Source organism: Pan paniscus, chromosome 20, assembly GCF_029289425.2.
Source record: "Pan paniscus chromosome 20, NHGRI_mPanPan1-v2.0_pri, whole genome shotgun sequence".
In the NCBI taxonomy this organism is placed as follows: Eukaryota; Metazoa; Chordata; class Mammalia; order Primates; family Hominidae; genus Pan; species Pan paniscus.
Window position 1 is genome coordinate 20182754 of NC_073269.2, and position 15665 is coordinate 20198418.

A 15665-nucleotide genomic window follows, 5' to 3' on the forward strand; every position below is an offset into this window, starting at 1 on the left:
ACCAAAATAAAGTGGAGCGGGGAAGGGTTCCTGAATGCTGGGGAGTAATTCAGAGGGAAACGTACAAGTTTCCAACCACTCTATCTTGGAACAGGCTGCCTTCATTGAAATGCACATTTTTTCTTTTTATGGATGCTAAAATATTCTTTCACTTTTAATAAATAAGGGGGAAACCAGGCAGCCTTTTAAAAAGCAATCCTCACCTAGTAAGACAACCCATGGCAGGTCCTACTTGTCCCCACCATTTGAAATTTTACATGTCCATAAAATGCAAATTCCCCTGGCGCCAATGCTGGAGCCCACTCGTAACCCTTGACCCTGGCACTCCTGCCTCCTTGTCACCATGAAGAGCTGCGGAGCCTAAGTTTCCACCCCTAGTCAAATTCACTGGACTTACGTTTCTTTCATTTGCACACAGTCTACCACTAAGGATTCTTTAGTATCCAGATACTGCTGAATGACCAGGTTAACTGCCAAATGACAAATCTGGACAGCCTTCACAATCCTTAGTTTAAAAAATAAAAATAAAAAATCCACCATCCCAACCCTCAAACTTTCAGATCTTACTAAGTGCCAAACAGAAGGAGCCAGATAACAGATGTAAACGTCTTAAAGTGCCCGAAATCAAACCACGTTATTCTCACAACTTCTTCTCTAAATCTAAACCTATTCTAAAACTAAGTTCATTTTTAAAAACAACCACAGAAGGAATGTGCGGACAGATCAAGCAGTGCCTGGGTTTCCAGGTGTGAGGATCACAGAGGGCCAGGCAGGGGGCTGCACCCAGACAGCAAGCCCCCAATGACTAGACCAGCTCAGGCTGTTGGCCTGACCCACCGATAGCCAAACTTTCTGAGCCATCACTCTGACTGAGGACAGGTGCTCCTGTAATTAAGTTCAAGTGGTATATCAGAACCAAATCCAAGTGGAGTCCCACGGTAGAGGCACAGGCTGCAGGTGGAGAGGCTGTTGCAGGGAGAAGAGAGCAGGTATACTAACAGCAAGCACCGAGGCCCTGCTCGGGATGGTAGTGGACAGCGTTGGAAAGGCCAGCACAGGGTATGGGTGTGGGGTTTTTGAGATGTTCTGACATCCACGAGAAAGAGTCAAGGGCCGCCTGCTTACATGTAAGGTTTTGGCACAGCTCATGGAACTGCCCTGGGGGTGAGGGCTACAAGTGCACACCCAGGCACCTTAGGCAAGTGGTCAAGAGGGGAGACTGGAAGCAGACTATCGGTGCCACTTTCTATGCTCTGACCTCCTTTCCCAAGAGAACCAAGTCTGAATAGATCTATCCCAGTGGAAATTTAAATTTCATTCTATGGCCAAAGGCCACTGAATTGGCCACAGTGTGTCACATGTCTCAATGGCCAACAGAATAGTGAAGAGGAATTGGGGTGAAGGCAGAGAGAACGGTGGGGGAAGAGGAACTGCCAGCCTGGATAGTACGGTTTGGGGCCATGATAGGAGATCAAAATGCGGGTGAAGACCTAGAAGGCATCAGAAAACAGACAAGGAATACTTTTTAGGGTGGCCTTATTAACATCTCCTGAAGAAGGAAGTCCCCAGAATACAGATTTAGCATGATGATGCTCCTGATCAAGCATCCCCTTTGGCTCAGTCCCCACCAAATGCCCCGAGACCACTCTCACTCAGCAAGCTCCCTCCTCAGCTCCTCACTCTCCCATCTCTGAAGACATCAGATCAGGGCCACCATGGATCAGTCCCCCTTCTTCTTATGTCAGAGCTAAGGAGGGCGACGTCAACAGTCATAGGGACAGGTAGATTCACACTCTGCCTGGAGCAAGAACGTCCTGGCCACTCTCCAGCCTGCACTTCAGAGACTGACCTTGAACTCCCAAACCCCATGGCCTAACCAACCACCCATACTTGTCTGTCCCGCTGGCCAGCACTGTTCCCTCAACCTCAACTGGGATGCTGCTGCTTCTCGGCAATCTCAAATCCCCCAGCCCTTCCTTCTCCTGTCTTCACCTTCTCAGCCCTCCCTGCTTCAGTTCCCACTGCGTTTTCTTGTAACAAGCTGACCCCTCTGCTATTCTGGCACTGATGCGTTTCCCTTCAAAGCCAAGCTTCTTGAAATGGTGGCTTCACATCCTCACCTTCTCATTCACACCGTCGCAATCTGGTTTCTACTTCTGTGTCACGTCTTCCTAAGGTCACCAATGCCCTCCTAAAGGTCAACAGGACGGTCAGGTCGGAATCCTCATCTCTTTGACCTCCCTGAAGCTTCTGATGTTGGAATCTGGGGAAATGCTCTCTTCCGTAGGCCTTCTGCCTTCCCTCCAACCCCTAAGGGCCTCACAACGCTCTGGGTTCCACTCCAGTCCCCAGTTCCTTCTCTCCTGGTTCTGTGCATCTGCTCTGAGAATTTCACTCTCAACTATGGACCCTGTCCAGCCCAGCTAGAGATTGGTGCAGTGAGCTCCCCCAACAGTCTCCCTCCCGCAGGCCAACACAGCTGACTGCCTCCACTCCTCATCTTGGTCAATGGAGAGCATGGCCCCTCTTCTGCCTCCATACCTTTCCTGAGCCATTTCAAGACCCAGACACGTACTGCCCTGTTCTGATGATCTTCCCCCGAGTGCATGACACGTATTCAGTGAACCAATAGCACCAGACAGTTCTTACAGACACAATGACTTTAAACTTGGGAGTAAGGATGCCTGGCAGAGGCTAAGGCCGCTCCTACACACCAGTGGCTCTGGTGTGCACACACCAGCCTGGGTCAGTGGCTGCAACCACCTAATGCACTTGCCAGGGGGTGTACGGGACTTGGCAAACAGCAAAGGACAATTTAAAGACAATTAGTCTTTGGTGCTTTAAAGAAAAAAAAACTGAAGCATTTATTCCATCTGCTCCCTGAGGTTCAGCTAGAGATACAAGTTTGCTTGCAGAACAGTTTGCTAGGGACATGGGCAAATGGAAAACTCTCTAGGGAAAGAGAAGAGGGGTGGGCTCACAAAAGCACAAGAGCAAGTGTGCTGTAGCCAGAGGGAGGGAGGGCAACACCACCCGTGCAGCTGCAGCCACAGCCACCTTTCTCCAACTGGGGACGCCTCCATGTACTTGCACTCCCTGCGAGGTAATCCCACTACCTTTCCCCACCGTGTGCTCCGGGTGACAGTGACGATGATGCTAGGTGACCGCTACTGCAGCAAGCCAATTCCCCTCTAGCATAGTTTGATCAACTACGTCTACTTATCCTTGATCAACTATGTCCACACCTGAGAAAGGAAGGGGCTAGGATGGCCAAGTGCTCTGACTTCAACTCACCATGGAACTGGAAGTAGATCTGTGGGCCTTCCTTTCTCCCACTGCTTCAACCTCTACACAATTTTCCCCAGGATTCCAATATCTAAGAAACCAGTTATTGTTAAGCCAATTAGCTCGTTCTTTCTCCCTGATTTCAACTGATCAGAACTGCTGAAACCACTCACTCAAGGGCCCTGCAGCTCTCACCATGACTCCAAATGCATCTCCTACCCTCCCCCCAGGAACTGCCCTGACCAGGAGACATGCAGGAGAAGACCTCGAGGACGGCCACCCTGGGCCCTGCCCACACTACTCACAGGGAGGTTCAGCTTGACGGCATCCACAGGCTGCTGGAAAGGCCACGCAAACTGGTGTTTCCATAGTGTCTTGAGCACCACTCTGAGCAGGTATTGCAGTTGGTTGGTCTGCCTCTTGGGCTTGTTAGGGTTGGAGGTCTCTGGGGGCGGGGGGTTGGTGCTGGCTGCGTTGGCTGGCTGGGGTTGGGCCTGGGCCTGTGTTGTAGACATTTGGGAAGTTTCTAGTCCATCCCCCATTACTGGCAGATTTCTCAATCTCGTCCCAGGGCCGCTCTCCGCAGACATGCTAGTGATCCCATCACATTCTTCACCAGGCACTCTACAAAGGAAGAGAAGAGCCCCCGTGAGATATCAGTCAGCAGATGGGCACCGCTCAGAATGACAAGTCCCTCTGGCTGTGGTCTCCAAGGACTGAGTTCCCTGGCGGTAGCTAGCCAAGTTGGCCAGAGGGGCCACCCCATGCTTTGACTGAAAGGGTTCCAATGTCTCCTCTCCCCAAAGACTTACCCTCCAGCAGGGAGGAGACCACAAACCAACAGAGGAGGCAGAGTGAGGTGGTGAGAGCCCACTAGGAGCCAGCAAAGGCTCTGGGAACTATGAAGGTCATGGGGAAGGATGTACAATGAAGCCACGTCTCACAAACCTGCACATCCCTTTTCCCACCTGTGAGTTTTTAGGAGATGCTGCCTGTGTGTGGAAGGGGACGATGTGCAGGCTCCCACATATGACATTTACATTAAAACTCCTTGCATTTATCACACACAAAGCATCGAGCAAAGTCAATAATTTCATTTGGTGGGCCAGGCAAGGAGAAGCAGGAAGGCTGGGTCTGCCCACCCATGGATGGCCCACCCAGTCCACTGCCAAGTGCTCAGGGCAAAGCCACAAACTTACTAAGAATATTTTCTTGGTAACTTAAATAATGCAGGTCTGCTGAGGAAAGAATCTGCATGTTTACTGCCGATAAAAATGAATCCATACTAGACCTACCATTTTCTTTTTTTTTTTTTTTTTTTTCATCTCTAGTAATAAACCTAAGAACTCAGTGGAGATATCATTCTGGGATGAACTTTTAGTCGGTTCAGAAGCAGCTTTATGCCTAGCACACACTAGGCACCCTAGCTGCCAGTGAATTACTTTGTGTAATTTATTTAAACCAGGATTACACAAACTTTTTTTGTAAATGCAGTTCTGGCAAATAATCCTATTTTAAAAGCTCCAAACGGAGAATTTGCTACATAAAGCAACTCCATGGACTAGGCTGTGGAGATAGGAGGCCAGTGAGATAGGAGAAGACACAGGGACAAATGACACAAGCCACATATCAGCTTGCTGGGAACCTTGGGTCCAGTGTACCAGTCTTGGTCCAGACACAGATAGATTACAGGACACACCAAGTGACTGGACACAAGTATTGGTAGAAGGACAGCATCACAGACAAGGAAACAAGTCAGTGGGGGTTTAAACCCCACTCACATGTGGAGTAGGCTGGAGAGGGCTTCCATGCAGCAGGACCAGCAAGTCCAAAGTGACCAATGGGGACAAGTGTGATGGGGTCAAGGGGAGGGGAGGCCTAAAGGCACTGGGGAAGCCTGGATCCCAAGATGGAGGGTACAAAGAGTGAGGCCAAGGAATGCCATTCAGTTTGGTTTCTATGATTAGATTTCTCCTAGAAAGCAGCTCCAGAAACATATAGCTGATGCTGCGCACCAAGCACACGCCAGGTGAGTGATGGCAGGCAGGGGCGGGAGCAGCCCAGCCACAAGGACACAGGCGGCCAGGGTGCAGAGCCAAGCTGTCCCAAAAGGAAGCAGACCCTATAAATTTTCCATTAAGTAATGACATTCTGGAAATCTCTAAGCAATGCCCTTGAGGCAAGATGAGGCCAAGGACTTCTAGAACTTCTGGGCTGGGCCATGCTTGTCTCTTTCCAAAAAGACTTGCAGCAAAGCCAAGGGATAAAAACTCATGTGTGCTCTAGGCCAGTGACCACTCTTCTTCACCTCACCAGGCCTAGACAGGCCCTTGAGCCGAGGAAGCTGAATTTTCCTTTTTTTTTTTTTGGAGACAGGGTCTGTCGCCCAGGCAGTGCAGTGGTGCAATCTTGGCTCACTGCAACCTCTGCCTTCCAGGGTCAAGTGATTCTCCCACCTCAGCCTCCCCAGTAGCTAGGATTACAGGCGTGTGCCACCATGGCTGGCTAATATTTGTATTTTTAGTAGAGATGGGGTTTCACCATGTTGGCCAGGCTGGTCTCAAACTCCTGACCTCAGGTGATCCACCTGCCTCGGCCTCCCAAATTGCTGGGGTTACAGGCGTGAGCCACCATGCCCGGACAGAAGCTGAATTTTCTGTTCACAAGAGGAAAAAAACAGTTTTCTACAGAAAACCTGACTCTTGAACCTTGCCTCATTTGGTGTTTTAAGCCATTGCAAAAGCCAAAACACCCCTCCCTAGCCAGCCAGCTCACAAGTGATGCACAGTAACAGTTAAATCCTCAAAAATGCTAACATTGCTTCTGGCCTCATCCCCACTTTACAGATAGGGAAACCAAGGCAGAGAGAAGTACCTGACCCAGGAGTGGAAACACCAGGTCTAAGCAGATAGAGTGGCCCAAAACCTGGCATCTGATTCCTGGGCAGTTAAGTTGGCCTTTGAATTAAGGAAGTCCTCATTAGTGAGCTGCACACACACACATCAGAAGTGTCCAACACAGATGGTCGTGACACAGTGGCCATCCTTAACACACACACACCCAGGTCCCTGAGGAAAGAAACTGCTGGAGGTTGTCTGTTCAAATGTGAAGGTATGACATGTTCGACACATAAGACAAACCTGGTAGCTACCAGTACCCCAAAGTTTCTTTAAGGAGGCTCTGAAGATAACCAATGAAAGTGACATCTGGCTGGGCACAGTGGCTCACGTCTGTAATCCCAGCACTTCGGGAGGCCGAGAAGGGTGGGTCACTTGAGGTCAGGAATTGGAGACGAGCCTGGCCAACATGATGAAACCCCATCTCTACTAAAAAGACAAAAAATTAGCCGGGCATGGTGGCCAGCTACTCGGGAGGCCGAGGCCGGAGAACTGCCTTGAACCTGGGAGGCGGAAACTGCAGTGAGCCATGATTGTGCCACTGTACTCCAGCCTGGGCAAGAAGAGTAAAACTCCATCTCAAAAAAAGAAAAAGAAAAAGAAAAGAAAGTGATATCCATGGCCCCACAAGGGAGATCACCATAAGATACCTGGGACTCCTGCACCCACTCTGGGCCTGTGCAGCACCTGCACCTCAAGGGACCACACTGACCTACTGCTATGCCCACAGCCTTCCCATGACTACAGGAAAGTAAGACCCTTGGGAAATTTCAAGAGCCCACTCTTATTGCAATGACAAGAAACATGAGGAAAACCAACCACTTCTAGTCTGTTATGGGGCAAGAAAGAGAGGTACAGTGAGAAGTCCTATGTGAGACCCAGATGACTTTTCTAAGGCCCAGATTTGATATGAGGTCAGCCTTCTTGGGCGAATTCTTCCCACAGCGGTTCCCCCCAACCTCACACTGCCCCAGGCCCCTAGCATCTAGGCTCTAACAACAAGTCAGCCAACCCTGTCACCTTCAGCCTTTCATCTGCTAGCCCTACTGCCAGACAGATGGATGGACGCAGACATAGGCTCGCAGACTCTCTCTCTCTCTGGCCCATAGCATCTGGTGCTTCCCTCATCTCCATCTACTGAGTTCCATGGTCAGCCCCCTAGGAACCTGAAGGCAGGCTCATCTTTATTTCACTTTTATCTTCCCAGCACACAGGAGGTGAACCCTTAGTGACCACAGCCACATTGTCATCCTGGGGCTTCCAGCTCAATCTCAAAGCTCTGGAAAAGCAAAACAGTTCACACTCTCACATGGATAATGTGGAGACCACCAGACTCAGTCACTCACTCAGGCAACAGGTCCTAACATGCCTTGCCCTAGGACTCAGCGGTTGACATGGCATTCTCCCGAGTGATTAGGCAATACATGGGGTGAATACCGTGGAGGAGAAGGGCAGGGCTGCTCTGGCCATGGACGGGGAGAGGGATCTGCACTGACCCGAGGGACAGGCGGCATCTCTGAAGAAGGGACAGAGAATGAGACCAGAGGCGGGGGAAGAGTGTGTGCGCTTCTGTCGTGGGGGTCAGGCAGGCAGCGGCAAGAGAAGGCATGCCTGGCATAGATAACAGGAGACAACATCTTCAAAGTTTTCCGTTGAAAAGATTAAAAACTGCTGCTCCCTCTCCATTTTCATACTGACCTGTGGCCAAAAAGCAGGAGCCACCATTCACCACGTTAAGAGTTAGCTGAAGGTCAAGGAAAAGGAAAAGAATTTTGCTTATTGTTTCCAATCCAAAGAAGGCTACATAATCGAACTTGATGTCCTACTTTTGTATCTACTTCCAATAGAAACCCTATATCATGTTCCCAGTGTAGAAGAAAAGGATGAAGCAAGGTTAGACAATGCTGTAGTTCCCAAACTGAGTGCCCAGGTGCCTTGGGGATGTCATGGTAAACTCAGATGGCATTGCAGGAACTATCAGCACAAGGCAATTGATCATTTCAACACCAGATTGCACTATATTCAACAGTGTCACAGCCTGCAACACTTGATCAGCAAGTTGCTGTAATAAAACAAAGATTGTCCAGGCACAGTGGCTCACGCCTGTAATCCCAGCACTTTGGGAGGCCATGGCAGGTGGATCACCTTAAGTCTGGAATTTGAGACCAGCCTGGCCAACACAGTGCAACCCTATCTCTACCAAAAAAAAAAAAAAAGTACCCAGGCATGGTGGTGTACACCTGTGGTCCCAGCTACTCAGGAGGCTGAGGCAGGAGAATTACTTAAACCCAGGAGGTGGAGGTTGCAGTGAGCAGAGATGGCGCCACTATACTCCAGCCTGGGCAACACAGCAAGACTCCGTCTCCAAAACAAAACAAAACAAAACAAAACAAAAAGCAGGCCGGGCGCGGTGGCTCACGCCTGTAATCCCAGCACTTTGGGAGGCCGAGGCGGGCGGATCACGAGGTCAGGAGATCGAGACCATCCTGGCTAACACGGTGAAACCCCGTCTCTACTAAAAATACAAAAAATTAGCCGGGCGTGGTAGCGGGCGCCTGTAGTCCCAGCTACTCGGGAGGCTGAGGCAGGAGAATGGCGTGGACCCGGGAGGCGGAGCTTGCAGTGAGCCGAGATCGCGCCACTGCACTCCAGCCTGGGCGACAGAGCGAGACTCCGTCTCAAAAAAAAAAAAAAAAAAACAACAAAAAAACAAAACAAAAAGCAAAGGTCATATAAAAATCAACATGAACACCTGTAATCCCAGCACTTTGGGAGGCCGAGGCAGGCGGATCACGAGGTCAGGAGACCAAGACCATCCTGGCTAACACAGTGAAACCCCATCTCTACTAAAAATACAAAAAATTAGCCAGGCATGGCAGCGGGCGCCTGTAGTCCCAGCTACTTGGGAGGCTGAGGCAGGAGCATGGCGTGAACCTGGGAGGTGGAGCCTGCAGTGAGCCAAGATAGCACAACTGCATTCCAGCCTGGGAGACAGAGCAAGACTCCGTCTCAAAAAAAAAAAAAAAAAAAAAAAAAATCAACATCAACAGGAGATGCAGGTAGTGACATCCAAGCTGGTTCTAGGGTTTGAGGATTTGTGCAGCATCCAACAGGCAGACACATCCTATTAGAAAGTAACTATGGGCCAGGCATGGCGGGCCACACCTGTAATCCCAGCACTCTGGGAAAACGAGGTAGGCAGATCACTTGAGGTCAGGAGTTGGAGACCAGCCTGCCAATCTGGTGAAACCCCATCTCTACTAAAAATACAGAAAAATCAGCCAGGTATGGTGGCGCATGCTTGTAATCTAGCTACTCCAGAGGCTGAGACAGGAGAATCACTTGAACCCGGGAGGTGGAGGTTGCAGTGAGCAGAGATTGTGCCACTGTACTCCAGCCTGGACGACAAAGCAAGACTCTGCCCACCCCCCGCCAAAAAAAAAAAAAAAAAGAAAGAAATAACTATGGTTATGTAAGAATAAAATATATATTCCTGTTTTTTTTTCAGACAGCTACACAGTTGTTGAGACATTGGTACTTATTCTGCTGCTTGTGCTTAACCACCTAATAAACAATATTATTGGCTACTTCCTTTGGCCTGAGGCATCACAGAAAAAACTGAGACGTTTAAGGATGTTGTGAACCAAGAAAATTTGGGAACTTCTGGGTTAATGAAAATAAAAATGTAAATTTTTCCTCTAAATTCATAGACCTCTGATTAAGCATGCCTGTTTTCTTTTCTTTTTTGAGACGGAGTTTTGCTCTTGTTGCCCAGGCTGGAGTGCAATAGCGTGATCTCGACTCACTGTAACCTCCGCCTCCCAGGTTCCAGCAATTCTCCGGCCTCAGCCTCCTGAGTAGCTGGTATTACAAGCATGCGCCTGCACGCCTGGCTAATTTTGTATTTTTAGTAGAGATGGGGTTTCTCCATGTTGGTCAGGCTGGTCTCAAACTCCCAACATCAGATGATCCGCCCACCTCGGCCGCCCAAAGTGCTGGGATTACAGGCGTGAGCCACCGCACCCGGCTAAGCATGCCTGTTTTCAAAGATGTTCTTTGCAATCATAATATTTAAGTGAATTTTGGGAAAATATTAGGGATAGACAGTACTTAACAGAGAACACAACTGTAATGTTTTATAACTCTGAGCAGGAAACAAACTGTTTCCTTGGACTAACTTTATTTACAATCTAGTCAATAGTTCAGACAAATTAGAAATCTAACAGAAGATATAAAAAACAAAAAATCCAAAACCAGCTCAGAAAGTTTGAACACTTTCTGCAATGATGGAGTCCCTACTTGCAAAGTGGATGGCAGCAAGCCCTCTTCACTGGTATCCTCCATCAAGTCATAGTTCTCTCCATCGCCCGTCCCAATTAGCTCCTATCCTTCAAAGGGGCTTTCAGGGTCTCCAGACAGGCTTTGTTCTGAGTCCACTCATCACAAAGCAGTCTGGCCCCAAGCAACCTGTTCCCAGACCAGGAAAGGAGATTAGAAAGCAGGATATAGATAGATACAGACATGCAGGGCAGGCTTAGTTCTGGGACTCTAAAGGCAAGCCAGAGAGGAAAAGAGAAAGACCACAAACAACTGCCCAGAATCTGCTGATTGCTGGAGATTCAGTTCCCAGTTCCGTCCATCACAAGTCACTGAGAAAACCAATGGGTTGGGACCAGCTATACTTTGTATTTGCAGTTCTACCTGAAGTCCTGGCCTCCCAGCGGACCCCTTGAAACCCAGTAATCCTGCCTTCATTCTGTCTGGTCTGTTCAGACTCACCCCTCTCCTAAAGTGATGGAGCACACAGGTAGAAAGACGCCAGGGAAGGCAGGAGCAGTCACCACGACGATGGCTGGTTAAACCACACTTAGCAGAGCTTTATGCAAGCCATCATCACACAGACCTGCACCAGGGCCTAGAAGAGCTCCACAGGAGGTACCTGCCACTTCTTGAGCTGATGCTGTTATCGAGCACTTCATCTGTATTGGCTTAGTTATCCACACAACAACCCTAAAAAGCAGGCTGCGACTTTATCATCTTCATCATCATCCCCATGGGGACAGAGGCAGAGTGGATGGTGGCCTGGTTGGCTGGACGTCATGTGGAACAGTGTGTGCTTCAAGTCCTCTGCTCCACAGCTGTCTCCACTCACCAAGCACAGTGGCAATACCCACAAGGGGCAGAGGCCCAGTCATCCTACACGGGTCTTTGGCTTGGCCAGCAGCACCACACTTTGCTGTACCCATCAGTGGCCTGCCTTCTCTGCAGAAGCAGCTGAGTGCCATGTGGCCCATAAGCTGGGTCTTAAGTCAGACTTCTAGCAGTAGTATTCCAAAGAATTTCATCCTCGTAAACAAATCAGAGCCAGGACCTCTCCCTGCAGCACCTGGCCATCTGCTTACAATGAGATATATCCCGTGTCATAGGTGAAATCTAAAACATGCCACCGTGCTGAAGTCATGAGGTGTGGGGGCAAGGGGAAGGGACACCAAGTTGTCATTTATGCTTCCCAAGCAGAAGATGCCTGAGGGGACATGGCTTAAATTTGTTTTATTCCATACAGACTGCCAGCCAATGCCAACTGACTACAGCCCCTCATGAAATCACAAGTTCACAGTCACACATACCCTTCAGGTAGAGGAGGTCACCTCTCCACCGCTCCAAGGCTCTTGAATAAACAATTATTTTCAGGGAATGCTAGATTCTGCCCAGGGACAAAAACAAGAGGATGAGGGACCCTGACTGGTAAAAACCTGGTAATTTCTCAATACAATTCAATTTACAGCAATTTACATCTTATCTTGTCCTAGAAACATCTTTGCTGAAATGCTGATTACACAACATCAATATCAGAAGGTCTGTTCCCCTCCTAGGTGCTACAGTGGCATCTACTTCAAATTCCTGACAGCGGCTTCTTTAATTGTGCAATCTGTGTCAGTGGGGAAGCACAAATAGGATTACTTTTCCATCTGACTGGCTCAGGCAGCTGGTGAGAACAGCGCTCGTGTCATCAGCCAGACTGCGCCGCCTGGAGCCAGGCCAGCGGCCGTGCGCCGAGGCAGCTCTTAGAGGCCTTAATCCTCCTTCACGCAGTGTGTATACACCCTGCCCCCCACCCCTTGGACCAGCCAAGTGGTGGGGCCCCATTACCTCTTGACTCTGCAGTACCCCAGACCCTGCAGCTTGCCTTGGATCAGACAAGCCAAAGCAGAGATATACTGGCCTTGCTGCTAGGGGAGAGTGTGAGCCACACTCAAGCTCTCTGTTCCCCACTGGAGGGGACACAGGCACACAAGGATCTTGCAGTCAGGAGGCCAGGAAACTGGGCGGGACACAATCTCACCAACCAGAATTCCAGTCTCTCTGCTTTTGAAACTCATCAGCAGGCTAATTAAACTAGTAGCACTGAAAATGCTGCAGCATCTTTTCACTGCAAAAGCTGCCAGCAACTGGAGGGACAAGTGGCTCAGGTACAGTGAAAGGATCCATTGTTACATGTGGGTTACATCATGTTGCTGATGGTTAAATCTGGGCGGATGGATTCATGAATGTAAAATGTTCCTGTGAGAAGCATGTAGCAAAAACAAAACTTTGACATGGACAAGATCAAAACCGTTGGCTTGGCCAGGCATGGTGGCTTACGTCTATAATCTCAGCACTTTGGGAGGCCGAGGCGGGTGGACTGCCTGAGTTCAGGAGTTACAAGACCACCATGGGCAACACAGTGAAACCCTATCTCTACTAATATATAAAAAATTAGCCAGGCATGGTGGCGTGCACCTGTAGTCCCAGCTACTCAGGAGGCTGAGGCAGGAGAATTGCTTGAACTTGGGAGGCAGAGGTTGCAGTGAGCCGAGATTGTGCCACTGCACTCCAGCCTGGGCAACAGAGCGAGACTCTATCTCCAAAACAAACAAACAAACAAACAAACAAACAAACAAACACTGTTGGGTTAAAATGTATTCCAGCAGGGGCAGGCTAGGCTAACTTTTCCTGTAAAGGGCCAGACAGCAAATATTGTCAGCTGTGCAGGACAGCCTGTTAAAATATTCCATTCTGCCATCATCATAAAATGAAAGCAGCCACAAATAATCCTGAAACAAATGAGCCTCACTGTGTGCCAAAAAAACTGACTGGCCTGCAGGCCATAGTTTGCAGCCCATTCCATAGATTTCTAGACTTTGTGAAGGTAGGAGAATGTGATGTTACATTAGAAATGCAGGATGCAAAATTACAGATGAAATTAGGTAACAATGCCAGGTGGGTGGGCACAAAGACCCACAGAATGAAGCCAGAGGTGGTGGCAGGTGTGTGGATGACAACACCTACTTACACTGAAAACCAACCAACCACTCGGCCACACATGTAAAAACTACTCAGCCTCTATGCAATCTATCCCCTTTGACAAGCCCGTACTGGCCTCTTGGTGTCTGTCCACTTCTACCTGGTAAGTTGGCCCTTCAGGCACTACACCTGGCCAAATTACAGGCTGAAAGATTATGATAGAAATGTCATTAATTCAAGCTATGCATTCCCACTGACTCAGCTGTGCCCTTCACAGGTAAGAGTGGCATTTTCTCCTTGTTGACTCCTTTAAAGCCATTTCCCCATCTCCTTTACCTGTCTTCACTTTACACCTTTTCAGCTATTCATCTTTTTCAACAGAGCTGTGGGGTATGTGGCACTGAGATTCATCCACACCATAATATGAAACACAGCTGGAAGTGCTGGCACACACAGTCCCAGCTCTTAGGAGGCTCAGGCGAGAGCATTGCTTGAGCTCAGCAAGGCTACAGCAGTTAAGCTATGATCATGTCACTGCACTCCAGCCTAGGCGACAGAGTAAGACTCTGTCTTTAAAAATAATAATAAATTAAATAATTAAATTATGAAACACAATGTGACATGACTGTGAATTTATGGATTAAAACCCTGCTTTGAGAGAGACTCCAAGATGGCCAGGGAGCAATGCAGATCACAAAGTAGGGGCTGGCAGTGAGCTGGGCACTTTGCTCTGCTTAAGAGGGGTGTTTCCTAGGAGGAAGGAAACACGGGGGACCCACTTGGAGAATGAAAGACTACAAAGACAGCAAGAGTGGGAGAGGAAGTTCACTTCTTAGAGGGCGTGAAGAATTAAAATGAGAAGAAAGTTTAAGAGTGAAAGACAGGTTTAGTTAAACTCAGCTGATAATACAGTCTTAGGCTGCCCCTCGTGTCAATCAGAAAATTTCTCCGGATGACATCACACCGGTCTTCTGAAATTTTCCCATTGCAAACAAAAGCATAAAAACTAAGCTTATAATCCTCATTTAAATTTAAAACTATAAAAATTTCCTATATACCAAACACCAGGGAAACATGTTATGCCAGCTTCTATGTGAGTGGTCAAGATCACGCCCTTTGGGAATTTGGGAAGCCAAGAGAGAGATGAGTGAAATGCAAACGACAATCTGCATGGTTCATGACCACAATGCCTGTGGCTGAAATGTTCCAAAACACACCAGCTTAACACACAGTCCTGTTATGTGTAAGTGGAAACAACACTGAACTCTTGAAACAGATCCACGAGTGGGAATGGTGACATTCCAATCAACTGCTCTAATTTCACCCACTGGGAAGCAGCCCGGGTGAGTAAGCAAGAGTGTATCACGCCTCTTAAGTTTCTTCTCAAAGCAGCAGAGCAGCAGCTGACTCAAGGTGTCCCTGGAACCTGCCCACACTCACTGGGGACACAAAAGGGAACAGGGCTGGCACAAGTGCTTTCAGAGACACCATGACCCAACACCCCCACCAGCAACATTTTAGCCATGACTAGCAAGAGCCCTTGCTGGGTGGGAAAGCCAAACTAGACCTTTGATGGGCACGAGGAGAGATGGAGCCAGGAACAGACACATGCATGAAAGGCAATAGCACACACTGACTCAGGGTCCAGAGGTATCAAAGCCTGGGTATCTCGATGAAGAGCTGACGTTAATGGGATGATCTTTTCTTCAATGATATTACCCTGGGCACTTCATTGTGATTTTAAGAGAAAGATCTGGAAAAAACGTTACACCTGTCAGTATCTAGACACGCTCAAGAAATGGCTTCAGACAAGAAGACTTTTCTTCTCATCTTGCCCTCACCACTCATTAGGTACAGAATCCAATCTATGGGGATCAGGAGGAGGAACGGCATCACTTTTCTTGAAGAAAAGGGAACGCAGAATGTGACGCTAAATTAATGTCAGAGCTTCCAGCTTCCAAAGACCCCAAGTCCCTGGCTGACAAAGCAGGAACTGAAGACTGACCCAAGACCCAAAGATGACCAGTGAGAGGTGACAGTGTCTCAAGTGCTGGATTTATATATGATACACACCCCCAAGGGTACACAAAAGGCCATTCTTACAACTTTACAGAAGCCTTTGATGGTCAATGCCGTCCTAGGGAAACAGGCCAAGGGGTCCCCACCTTCCAGGCAACATTAACTTCACTTTCAGGCTTC

The 15665-nt window shown here is 48.7% G+C and overlaps 1 protein-coding gene across 3 annotated transcripts in view; it reads right to left on the bottom strand.

Annotated features, from left to right (window-relative positions):
• Positions 1-15665, bottom strand: part of BRD4 (bromodomain containing 4) — a 97736-nt gene that overhangs the window by 32368 nt on the left and 49703 nt on the right. For all 3 annotated transcript variants that reach the window (XM_008966111.5, XM_063599977.1, XM_055103236.3), the window contains exon 2: positions 3591-3909. In XM_008966111.5, coding sequence (XP_008964359.4) covers positions 3591-3875 — 285 coding nt within the window. In that variant the 5' untranslated portion in view covers positions 3876-3909. The remainder of the gene's footprint in view (positions 1-3590; positions 3910-15665) is intronic.